The sequence below is a fragment of the Microcaecilia unicolor genome, chromosome 4, assembly GCF_901765095.1.
Source record: "Microcaecilia unicolor chromosome 4, aMicUni1.1, whole genome shotgun sequence".
Classification (NCBI taxonomy): domain Eukaryota; kingdom Metazoa; phylum Chordata; class Amphibia; order Gymnophiona; family Siphonopidae; genus Microcaecilia; species Microcaecilia unicolor.
In genome coordinates, this window is record NC_044034.1 from 65,977,023 (window position 1) to 65,990,538 (window position 13,516).

Below are 13,516 nucleotides of genomic sequence, written 5' to 3' on the forward strand. Positions count from 1 at the left end.
TTTTTTTCAGCAGAGCAGGGAAATGTTCCATTAATTCTGCTAAAGAAAAACAATTAATAATAAAATAAAATCTTGTCCTACCCTTTGACTTCTCTGCTTTCATAATGATTTTTTTTCTTCATGTTACCACGTATCCAGTACAGCTAACAACCTGCCTTGAAAATTACAATGCTCACAAATATCTTTGCAAATATTGTGTAAAACAAAGTGGATCTGTTATCCATCACCACCAAAAAATTTGCAGCCAAAATAAAGGCAATGCCAAGATAAGGATTTAATTAAGAGTACCGAAGTGTAAGAGATCTCAGTATTCACTGCTCTCTCCACCTTCCTTTTCCCTTTCATTCCCCCTTCTCCCCATTTGCCTTGTTAAATCTTGCAGGGGTGCTTGGAAATGTATTTGGTCCCATGAGTCTTGCTGGCAGATGATGAGGTGGAAGGTTCCAGAGCTGGGCACTGCCACACCATGCTAAGGGAATGTACACCATACACATGTGAGTGGAGATATCCCTTTACAGTTCTACATTCAGTGAGGTTCTTGAAAAGATCTCAGATGTCAGTTCTCTTGTTCCACTCCCCTCCTTCTGAGCCCTTTAAAATACAATCTATGCCATTATTATTAAATCTTGAAAAGAGCTGTGATCTGTCTTCCCTCTTGTGACCCTTCTGAGGATTTACACTGTTAACTTTATTGAGACTCTTGAAAAGATTCAGGATCTGTGTCCTTATTGTACCCCCCCCCCTCCCTCCAAGAACTCCTGAACAGGACTAATGTGCCTCAGCTTCAGGAAACTGAATCAGGAGTCTCTTTTACCATTCCCATAACACCATGTGTGCATGAGGATTGGGGATGGGGGGGGGGGGGGGCACAGAGGTGTAATTTTCAGATGTCTTAAAACTTCATAACAAAGGGCAATTCTATAACTTGGTGTCTCCATTTAGGCACACTGATGCCAGGCTCTGAGCACCAATTCTGTAACGGCATCTGGTTGCCAAGATATCATTATAGAATACTAGTGCAAATCTGATTGGTGTGTCTAAATGTAGGTATGATCATTTATGTCAGGTCAATGGCAGGCATAAATGGGCACACATAAGTATGCCATGCAGGGCTTTTTTTGAGGAGGTACTTGGGGGTAGTGAGTACCTGCACCTTTCCATTGCCTGCTAAAATTGACCCATGGATCCCAAGTTTTAATGAAAGAACTCAGGCTCTACACACCAATTCTGCCTTGTCATAGGTTCTGTGACTGGTTGCAGGGGGCCTGGCTATTGTGGGGTGGGTCCCTCAGTGATCACCCCACCCTGGAAGGGTGGCGTAGCATTTGAGTACCGGCACCTTTTTGCTAGAAAAAACGCACTGATGCCATGCAAAATGTATAACTAATATTCTATAAGTTGTGTGCATATGTTGGAGACATACCCACACTCCTTCCGTGCTCAGCCCCTTACAGTTACATGCTATGGCACTTACAAGCTATCTTATAGATTAGTGCATAGTGAACATACATGCAGAAATGGCTCTTTTCTGTGCACTTACATGTGCAAGGCACAAGTAACTGCATGTACCCAGTTACAGAATTGCCCTTCATATGATTATGGTGTATGATAGTAGAATTCTTAAACCAGGGATTCTCAACCCAGTCCTCGGGATACACCTAGCCAGTCAGATTTTCAGAATACCTACAGTGAACATGCGTGAGATAGATTTGCACAGAATGGAGGTAGCACAAGCAAATTTATCTCATGCATATTCATTGTGGGTATCCTGAAAACCTGACTGGTTAGGTGTTTCCTGAGGACTGGGTTGAGAACCCCCGGCTTAAAACCAAGGCTCACACGCTAATTGTTTTTAATTTGCCGTGCGCTAATCGCAACATTAGCACATGGCCATTATTAGGGAAAATGGAAAATCAGGTGTGCTAAGGCCATCTTCTACTGCAGCTTAGTAAAAGGTTACCAAAGAGAAAAAAATGGGGTAAAAGCACCAATGATTAAGAGTGGAATTAAAACACAGAAAATTGCAAACATGTAATACCTTAGAAAAAAATATGAAGGGCCCCTTTTAGAAAGCTGCACTAGAGATTCTGGCACGGCAAATGGATTTGCTCCATGGGAATCACTAGTGTGGCTTTGCAAAAGGAGCCCAAAATCTTAATTTCACATTAAGGGGTCCTTTTACAAGGGTGCGACAAGCCTACCGCGGGCTTGCCGCGCGCCAATACAGTACTAGCACTAACCTACCAGAGGAGCTGGCAGTAGTGCTGCCCCCACCGTGCACCATGTCTGGCATGAAAAAATAATGATTTTTTTTGGTGCCAGGAGCTTACCCGGTGGTAATTGGTCAACGCCGCATGCTGCCCGGTTACCACCGGGTTCGCTCGGGAGCCCTTACTGCCTTGTAATTAGGAGGTGGTAAGAGCTCTCCCAGGAAATAGCCATGTGGCAAGTATGTACTTACAGCACAGCCATTTCCTTTTTTAAAAAGAAAATACCTGCTGCGGTAAAAGGGGCCTCGCTGTGTGGTAAATCCATGTGTCGACGCCGCTAAAAGGACCCCTAAAAGGCAAAAGAACATCCATTATCATTTCTGATACCCAGACAAATTCTCAGGGGAAAGTTGGATTTTTTATTTTCTTAATTTTTCTTTTCCAGCAAAAGAGATTTTGTTTTTTGTAAACACAACACAGGGAAAAAAATTAGAGTGCAGAGATAAACTGATGCTGAAATAACTCATTGCCAGCCTCTCTTCGGGGCTGTTTTATGAAGCTGCATTAGGTGCTAACGCAAACGTAATGCAGCAAAAATGGCCTGACATGGGATGTGCTAAAAGCATTCAGTGTTAGTTTTGTCATGTGTGTACTCTGGGATCCTTTTACTAAGCAGCAGTAGGGCTAATGCACAGGTAACATGCGTCAAATCAGCACTATCAAAGGGGTAGTGTGGGCGACCTGTGGTAGTTTCAAAGTCGGTGCATACTGTTTCTGTTTTTCTATTTTCTACCGCAGGAGCATTCCCGGTGGTAATCGGCAGCACAGCCACATTGGTGTGTGCTGCCTGATTACCACAAGAGAAGCGTGTCAGCCCTTACTGCTAGGTCAGTGGGCGGTGGTAAGGGCTCAGGCAGTAAATAGCCACGTGACCATTTACTGCCCCCCATTAAAAAAGCCCTTTTTCCCAGCAGTGGAATAAAATGGCCCAGCACACACCAATTTCACGTGTCCACACTACTGCAGGCCACTTTTTACCGCTGCTGAGTAAAAGGACCCCTCTGTGCGTTAAATATTTTAAAATATTTTTGAGGGGGCATGTCAGAGGAAAGACCCACATAAGGGCAATTTTTACCACAACTTAATAAAAGGATCCCTTTATAATTTATTTTGGCCACAGAGGTTTAAATTTGTGTATATACATCTTCCCCAGTTTCTTGTAGGAGCCTTCCCTTTCTACTCCCTGTTGTGTGCGTTTCCTTGCGTAGGATGCCATCCTTCTTGGTGGCATTTTCCTCTCTTAAATTTGTGTGAACCTTTCATATTAAAAATGAGACTCTCTGTGTTTAGCTGCATTCTGGTATTTGTTATGAGGTATATGATTGTGTCTGATCACTGTATCGGTGATTGTGGACCTTTTAAACACAACTTGACTCTTACTTTAGTGAGTTAGAGTTTACAAGTTTTTGATCAATAAATCTACGTATAATTTCTTATTTCTTTCTAGCTGCTTAGGTCTTTGATTAGTATTTCTGTATATGTATGATTTCAGCATCGTTTTCTTATATTCTTAAGGTAATCGATAGAAATAAAACAAAATAAAAGATGGAAAAGAAAATAAGATGATACCTTTTTTATTGGACATAACAATACATTTCTTGATTAGCTTTCGAAGGTTGCCCTTCTTCTTCAGATCGGAAATAAGCAAATGTTGGTAGATGACAGTATATATAAGTGAAATATCAAAGCATTTCAGTGGCAGCCTAACAGGATGGGGGTGGATAGGTGAGAATATGCATGGAGACAGGAGGGTGACAACAAAGCAGTACATTTTCTTTGTTAAGTCCTGTCTGGTGGATGTCAAAATATTTAATCATTCTGACTTCAAAGGTCTTAGGTTCCTGTATTGTTTTAAAGTTACCTTTCAGGATTCTTACTATGAAATCACTGGTACAGTGTTCTGGTTTTGTAAAGTGCCGCCCCACAGGCGTGACATCGTGGCTGGCACTGACATTTGTCATATGATGTCTATGTAAATTAAATCTTGTCTTTAGCATCTGGCTTGTTTCTCCAATATAGCATCCTTCGTCAAGAAATGTATTAAGTTATGCCCAATAAAAAAGGTATTATCTTATTTTCTTTTCCATGTTTTATTTTGTTTTATTTCTATTGATTACCTTTAAAGGTGGACTAACACGGCTACCACACCTCTTATATTCTTGAAAGTGTAAGGAATGTACGAACATAGGCTACTGTAACATTAGGTGAAAGCAGGACTAGTCTTGAGAGTATTTATTTCAGAACATTAAACCGTACGATGCTGTCTCCAGGCGCAATTCTCACACTTACATATGCGGCGCAGATGAACACCGCACGGTGGATGCAGGGGAGCGCTAGGACCCAGAAAGAGCCTGTCAGCGACGCTCAGCACTACCTTAAACCCAGCCCAATAGCCTGCTCCTGCGCCACTCTGCGTGCTGGATGGAGAGGTTCAGTGAAGAGCCGCAGCTCGGGGCTAGAGTACAACATTTCACAGGGAACTCCGCACAAGCAGCACCTGTCTCAAGCTAGCCAGGAGGACAAGCACTTGCACGCTCTTTCTCTGCTTGTCGGCTGCCACTAACCCTAACCCAATGGACACCTACTGACCCCCATAAGAAATCTGGATAATAGATTTGGACGTCAAAAGTTTTTTTTTTCCTCTCCCCGGGATTTGCCTCAGCCAACAACGTGAGATCTTCTCGTTCAAGGATTCATGCTGATGTGTGCAGTCTGTTATAGAGTAAAAACAGCGCATGCCTTTTTGGAGTCAGAATCCATAAATTCTGACGTAGCCTGTGCATCTTAAAACAAAATCTGTTACGCCTAGGTATTTAAGTTGCTATGATCATCCTTATCTTTAAACCAAATGGAGAAACTACGGATTTTTTGCCTTATTATAGTTGGATGGGCTGAAGACCGTATTGCCTGCTGAGAGCTGGGGATAGATGTGTTTATAAATATGTCAGTGTCTGAATATAAAGTGGTGGTTTCTTAGACTAACAGTGGTTTGACCTTGAACCTGTACCAGTCAAAACAGAATATTACCTTTATTTATATATTTAATGGATTGAAATAAAAAAAAGACATTTTTTTTCTAACTACAGTAGGGAGGGAGAGGAAATATCTAATCTAATCTCTCCTGGGTTTGACACCATCATATTGTTTATTTTTGTTCTCTAAAAACAGAAACCATCTGATGGCTCCCTTAGGTGAAGTTGGGAACTATTTCGGTGTGCAGGATGCAGTACCTTTTGGGAATGTGCCCGTTTTACCGGTGGACGCCCCGGTTTTATTAAGTGAGCACCTTGGTCAGTCTGAGGCAGGGGGACTGCCCAGGGGGCCTGCAGTCACAGACTTGGATCATTTAAAAGGGATCCTCAGACGGAGGCAGCTATACTGCAGGACTGGATTTCATTTAGAAATCTTCCCTAATGGTACTATCCAGGGAACAAGACAAGATCACAACAGATTTGGTAGGTATTTCATTAACCCTTTAGTACTCGTACGGTGAATTTACCAACAAGTACTATAATAACTAAAAACATGAAAAACTGTGTGGGGGAGAAGCATTTGGTGTGGCTGATCATAAGGACTGCAGGTAATCTGTAATACTGGCACAGCTGTAACACTTAAAATAGAAGCATTTACAAAAGCCACGCGAGATGTAATAGGGTCTAGCTAGCCGGTAGTGTAAAGGTTAGCTGCGGGAAGGCTGGGTTAGGAAGTTTTCACCTGAATAGGCAGATTCGAGGTTTTAATCGTTAACTGTACTGTAAAACATTTAAAATACATTCTTCTGCTTCTTGAAGGGGGACTACCATATCGTTCTAGATAAAAACCTGGAAACCTTTTTGATTACATGTGTGTGCGACCTGCAAATTGAACTCATTGTACCATGAAGTCTGTGAGTGAAATCGTGTAATTTTGCTTGTAATTTTCATATAACCTATTTAGATTTATTAAGAGTTCAAATAGGTTTGGATGTCGGATCTACGTTGGGCAACACCTCTAAATCCTTTGCTTAAAAGGTACCAAATTGTTGCAAAAATCTGAACTGTCAGTGCTATATGAATGAATGTAAGAGCTGGCAGCTAATTTTAAAGAGCATTCCACCTATTTCATTTCTATAGGACGTTATTTGTGACTTGGTATTGGGAGCTGGAGCTTGGAGGGTTTTTGCTTTCTTCCTCTTTAAGTATCTGTCTAGTGGAGCTTTTTTTAAAACCAGATTTCATGGAAATGGTAGTGATGCAGTCTTAAATACCCGGGATGGTATATGAAAGCAACCGAGTCATAGTAAAGGCGACGGTATTTTGCTTTCAGATACTTATAGTTTTAGGCAAGTCTCTAGCAGGGAGTTAACTTCTGAGTGAATCCACCTGACAACACTTAAACGGGATCGTAAAAATAAAAAGTCGGGTGGGCAGTTTTTTTTTTTTACTTTACGCTTTAATACCAGATGTTGAACAAGATCTAAACTGTATTTTATTGCTTTATGGTGCTGTAGTTAATGTCAATGCTATGAACGAGACCGGTGCAAATGTCTGATGGGTGGGCTTATGCTGGACCCAAACCTTTAACCTGCACACTGAGGTATCAGATCTACCCGTTTTTCATTTTAATGAAATGTCATCCTTCTGGACACTTTCTTCCTTTAAAAAAAAAAAAAAAAAAGCCAAAACTGGATTTTCCTCACAGACCTAGAACTGTCAGGCCATCTTCCCCAGCACAATAAAATAAAATTATTTTTTAAAAATGTGAGAATGAGAAAGGAATGCCACTTTACGGAATATAAACCAATCTGAAAATATCTTATAAAGGGCAAAGATTAAAAAAAAAAGAAACCCCTGGAACTGTAAGAGCTGTTTTACTATTATTATCTGGAGCGGTGTGCCGGGCATGGCAATAGGCTGTAAAAGCTGGGCAGAAGTTTTTTTTTTTCTTTTTCTTTCCTTCACGTATTTTGGTCGCTGGATCTCTGGGTTACACTTCACTATGGGGATAGGGGGAATGCTAGTCCTCCAGCAGCGGACAATTTAGAGGTAAGCACGGATCTATTCTAGGAGACGAAACACCTCCCCCCCCACTCTTCCACGCCTCTTGGTTCACTCCTCCGGCAGGTAGCGGAGTCTCCGGCAGCTGGGCTGCGCTACGCCGGTGCCGGGACAACGCCCGGGCGTTCGCGCGGTCCTAAATCCTGCCCGATCATGAGGTGGTCCCGCCCCTGCACCTGCTCTGCTGTGACCCAGAGCAGCCGCCCACGGGCTCAGAAGCATGGCTAGTAGTTTGCTGAAACAAACTAGCATCCAGGCAAGAAGGTGAGAATTGACAGCTCGGTCGTTTTCAACCAGTGTGCAGATAAATTAAACTTTTATGTAGCTGCTGCACAGTGCCGTGGTGTAGCTTTCCTATTATACGTGGGTTTGCTTGTGTTAGATCATTTATAACTGGGTTTTACCCATGATCTGAATTATGTCTGTATTTACCTGCGTGTGTATATGGACATCTGGGGGTTGGGGAGGGAGTTTACATTTTTCATATTGATACTATAAATGGATTATTTTTGAGGCTGGTGAAGGCTGTATGGGCGTAGCCCACATACAGTGTCACAAATGCCAAAATCTATTGTAGGCCTTTCTAGCTTGTATTCTGTGGTATACAGGAATATTAAAATCCTACACATTCTGTCCTTTTGGCCATTAGCTACCAAATTAAAATTTTCAGAATTCTTATATGCATCTGTTTCTGAAAGTAAAAATGAAGTGGTTTAATAATAATTTTTGGAGTGACAACAACTTTGTTTTCACTGTCTGGTCAAAGATTTATTGTACAGTGACTTTACATTTTTATGCAGTCCTTTAACCTGGGTTATACAGAGTAGGCAGTAAAGTTGTAGCTTCAGTAACTGTTCACTGGAGGTGTGTCTCTTGCATCAGCAAAACTACTGCAGGCACAGCATTATAAAACAGGAGCATGCAGAAAGAATCAGCCAAGGCAGGAGGTGACCTCTGCAGCTTGGAGAAATGGCAGGGAAAATGATGTGTATTATGCAGTCTCATATTCAGGTAGAATCAGAAAGCAAGATTCTTAACTGATGTTTAGCACAGACACAAAGGCTTCATGCAGCTTTCACATAGCTTGCTGTATCTCTGTTCAGAGGTGGAGGGTTTTATTTTAAATTACAATGCATACACACTGGTGTTAATCTTCCAGAAGACAGATTGGTGCAGTAGGCTGCACTGGTGATTTGTGTAAGTGTATTATTGGTGCATCACCATGATTGAGCATTTTATTTCTCAAATTTAGCAGATGCAGCAGGCCTTTGGCTAATGTGCTCCCAATTAGTTAGATGAATATTAAATTGGGTTATGGGACTTCTGAGAGCTTTATTTAATAATCTTAGCTGTGTGCATTCTTGAGCTGAGTAAATGTATACATATTTGAAGGTTTTTTTTGTAATTTGTGGTATTTTTGTTCTCATGCTGCAACAGAAATCTCTTGCTTGGCTTGGGGAAATGTCTAGTGTTGTCTCATCTCTGGATTGAACCCATTTGGTCAACATTTCTAGATACATAATCGCCTTTAAATACTGAACATGTGTGCAATGTGTTACCTTGCTCTCAACAAAAAATGTTCACATGGACACTTGCTAACAACAATTGGGGAGAAAACCAGTGGCAGTCTCCTAAAATGTGAGTGACCACAGTTAAAATTGGGTAGTTTGAATGTTTTTGAGCAGGGGGAATATTTTCATAAATTTCTAGAAATGATCAGTACAGTTAACCCCATCCTTTGTTGAATCTTGATTCTTCAGGGCAAGAAACAGCAGGCAATGGAAGGAAAAGAAAAGACCTCCTCTGCAGGACAGCTCCACACCCTTTGCAGAGATTGATCTGCTGTCTAGAACCCCTCTAGTTTTGTCTAGGATTGTAGCAGGCACTAGGGCCATAAGCAGACTGAGACTATCATCACCTTTAGCTAAGGATGATGAGGTGAAAATCTATACTTCAGTCAAATAGACAGCTCTGTACTTTCTCTTTTGAAACTGATTTCTGCCTCATACAATAGAGATGAAAATGTTAAACGAAGGATAACTAACAAGGAAAAGCATCCACAGTCTGTAGTCTAGTAAGTGACTTGTTTAGCCACCCATTGTGGCAATGCAAAAAAAAGAAAAAAAACAATGAAAGTGTGGCTTTCAGAAATAAGCCTAGTGGTTAGGGTGGTGGACTTTGGTCCTGAGGAACTGAGTTCGATTCCCGGCACAGGCAGCTCCTTGTGACTCTGGGCAAGTCACTTAACCCTCCATTGCCTGCCGCATTGAGCCTACCATGAGTGGGAAAGCGCGGGGTACAAATGTAACACACACACAAAAAAAAGCTGTGTAAAGTTGCTTTCAGATGGGTTTTGTGGCTGCAGTTTGGATTCCAATACAAATCTATCCACATCCAATTGGTGAATGCTAATGTATGCTGCTCTGTAGAAGTGGCTTTCTTTATTTAAATGCTTAATAAACTAAGAATTGATTCCCTGATTATTTTTTTTTCGCATCAATTTGCTCATATCTCCATTCTAGTGTTGGCCTGATCCTTAAGTTTCATTGGTATTGGAATAGTTCTGATTAGGACAATTTTAACTGAATCTGAGTAATGACCATATTGAAATGGTCAGTAGAAAACATTTCACTAGCTTAGCTTGATGCAGTTAGATCATATGTTTTAGCAGCAGTGGACAGCTGCAGTTGAGTTCACTTAAATGCATGACTGATTGGAGAGTACATCTACTAAAAGAATATATGTACCATGCATTAAACTGAAACATTGGAACTGGTGCTGTATATTTTGACATCCTCTCAAGTGAATAAGAAAATAAAATTGTCAGAAGCTGTTTGGTACACCAGATGGTAAGAGTAAAAGGAAACAATGCTTTTTAGTATATATGTATATTTTGGTGGGTGAGTAGTAGGAAGGGCTTGGTAATTTCTTTCTACCATGACATTTCATTTTCCGTGACCTGGGGTTCCCGCCCCCCATGTTATATCCCTTCCCACCTCACCTAGTCCAGTCACTGACGGACAGGGGCCATGAACCAGAACAACTTCTAGAACTTTGCAATCATAGCCTTAAATTGACCACTAGGTGTCATCTGTTGTACAATGACTAAGCTCCCCGATAGCTATGAGTACTGCCTCTGCAGCATTCCGACCTGAGTCAGCACTAGACCCAAGAATCAGATCCAACTTTCTCTGTACAGCATTGCGCAGTACAGCCACTGATGCAGCTCCTTAGTATAATTTTCTAAAGTGTTTTTAAATTTTTTTATTTGCATTTAAATTTTACACATTTCAACATGCGACAAGAAAAAGGAAAATCAATAATGTCATTAGAAATAACATCAGAAAATGAGGAAGGTAAATCAAATTATACATCATTTGTCACAAATTACAGGAAAGAGAATGGAGGGGCCAAACTAGATTAGGTTTCTTTGTAATTGAATGTTTGTATTTACTTTTATGTTAAAGAACTTGTGGATTTTCTTGTGGTAATGGAGGTGGTGAGTACCTGGCAGAAATCCAAGTCATGATAACATTCCATGCTACAAATCCCAGGGCAATTGGTTGCTTCCCCATGTCTGTCTCAATAGCAGACTGTGGACTTTTCCTCCAGGAACTTGTTCAAAGCTTTTTTTAAACCCAGATATGCTAACCATTGTTACCACATCTTCTGGCAAAGAGTTCCAGCGCTTAACTATTCATTGAGTGAAAAAATGTTTCCTCCTATTTGTTTTAAAAGCATTTCTATGTAACTTCATTGAATGTTCCCTAGTCTTTGTACGTTTGGAATGAGTAAAAACTTGATTTACTTCTACTCATTCTACACCACTAATGATTTTGTAGACCTCAGTCATAATATGTACCTGTAAGGTGCTGTATGTGGGCAGGACAAAAAGAACAGTATGAATGAGGGTTACTGAACATTGTAAGTACATAAGCATTGTCATACTGGGACAGACCGAAGGTCCATCAAGCCCAGCATCCTGTTTCCAGGCCAATCCAGGCAAGATACCAAAACAGTACAATACACTTTATGCTGCTTATCCTAGAAATAAGCAGTGGATTTTCAAGTCATTTTAATAATGGCTTATGGATTTTTAGAAAGTTAATCTACCTTTTTAAAACCCCAATAAGCTAACTGCTTTTACTACATTTTCTAACAGCGAATTCCAGAGTTTAATTACATGCTGAGAAGAAATATTTTCTCCGATTTGTTTTAAATTTACTATTTTGTAGCTTCATTGCATGCCCCTAGTCCTAATATTTTTGGAAAGAGTAAACGAGCAATTCACATCTACCTGGTCCATTCCACTTATTATTTTATAGACCTCTATCATATCTCCCTTCAGCCGTCTTTTCTCCAAGCTGAAGAGCCCTAGCTGCTTTATCCTTTCCTCATAGGGAAGTCGTCCCATCCCCTTTATCATTTTTGTCACCCTTCTCCGTACCTTTTCTAATTCCACTATATCTATTTTGAGATGTGCTGACCAGAATTACACACAATATTTGAGGTGCGGTCATACCATGGAGCGATTCAAAGGCATAAATAAATAAATTATAATGCCCTCATTTTTGTTTTCCATTCCTTTCCTAATAATGCCTAACATTCTATTTGCTTTCTTAGCTGCCGCTGCATACTGAGCAGAGGGTTTCAAAGTATCATCAACGATGACACTAGATCCCGTTCCTGGTAGGTGACTCCTAATATGGAACCTTGCATTACATAGCTATAGTTCAGGTTCCCCCTTCCCACTTGCATCACTTTGCACTTGCTCACATTAAACGTCATCTGCCATTTGGATGCTCAGTCTCCCAGTCTTGCATGGTCCTTTTGTAATTTTTCACAATCCCCTTGCGATTTAACAACTTTGAATAACTTTGTGTCGTTAGCAAATTTAATTTCCTCACTAGTTACTCCCATCTCCAGATCATTTATAAATATGGTAAAAAGCAGCGGTCCCAGCACAGACCCCTGGGGAACCCTACTAACTATCCTTTTCCATTGAGAATACTGACTATTTAACCCTACTCTCAGATTTCTATCTTTTAACAAGTTTTTAATCCACAATAGTACACTACCTCCTATCCCATGACTCTCCAATTTCCTCTGGAGTCTTTCATTAGGTACTTTGTGAAATGCCTTTTGAAAATCCAGATACACAATATCGACCAGCTCACCTTTATGCACGTTTGTTCACCCCTTCAAAGAAATGTAGATTGGCGAGCCAAGATTTTCTTTCACTAAATCTGTATTGGCTTTGTTTCATTAATCCATGCTTTTGAATATGCTCTGTCAGGCTCACTGGTCTTTAGTTTCCTGGATCACCTCTGGAACATATCTAAAAATCGGCGTTACATTGGCCACCCTCCAATCTTCCGGTACCATGCTTGATTTTAAAGATAAATTACATATTACGAACAGTTGTTCTGCAAGTTCGTTTTTCAATTATATCAGTATGCTGGGATGAATACCATCTGGTCCAGGTGCTTTGCTACTTTTTAGTTTGTCAAATTACACCATTACATCTTCCAGGTTTATAGAGATTTCATTCACTTTCTCTGACTTGTCAGCTTTGAATATCTTTTCTGGCACCGGTATCTCTCCCAAATTTTTTTCTGCGAAGACCTAAGCAAAGAATTCATGTAATCTCTCCACTATGGCTTTGTCTTCCCTGAGTGCCCCCTTTACCTCTTGGTCATCTAGCCGTCCAACTGATTCTTTTGCCAGCTTCTTGCTTTTAATATACCTAAAAAAATTTTTTATCAGGCTTATTTTTGAAAGAGAAGGGCGCCCATGTTTCGATACAAATCGGGAGATGGGCATCCGTCTCCCAGGGTTGCCCAAATCGGCATAAATGAAAGCCGATTTTGGGTGTCCTCAACTGCTTTCCATCACGGGGATGACCAAAGTTTATGGGGCGTGTCGGAAGCGTAGCGAAGGCGGGACTGGGGCGTGCCTAACACATGGGCGTCCTTGATCAAGAATGGAAAAAAGAAGGGCATCCCTGACAAGCATTTGGGCGACTTTACTTGGTCCATTTTTTGTTACGACCAAGCCTCAAAAGGGTGCCTGAACTGACCAGATGACCACCGGAGGGAATCGGGGATGACCTCCCCTTACTCCCCCAGTGGTCACCAACCCCCTCCCACCCTAAAAAAAACCTTTTTAAATAGTTTTTGCCAGCCTCTATGCCAGCCTCAAATGTCATAA

The 13,516-nt window shown here is 41.0% G+C and overlaps 1 protein-coding gene across 1 annotated transcript in view; it reads left to right on the plus strand.

Annotated features, from left to right (window-relative positions):
• The first annotated feature begins 4,699 nt into the window (after window positions 1–4,699).
• Window positions 4,700–13,516, plus strand: part of FGF9 (fibroblast growth factor 9) — a 97,071-nt gene continuing 88,254 nt past the window's right edge. Inside the window, exons 1-2 of the mRNA XM_030200307.1 lie at window positions 4,700–5,079; window positions 5,439–5,725. Of these exons, the coding sequence (XP_030056167.1) occupies window positions 5,449–5,725 (277 nt within the window). The 5' untranslated portion in view covers window positions 4,700–5,079; window positions 5,439–5,448. The remainder of the gene's footprint in view (window positions 5,080–5,438; window positions 5,726–13,516) is intronic.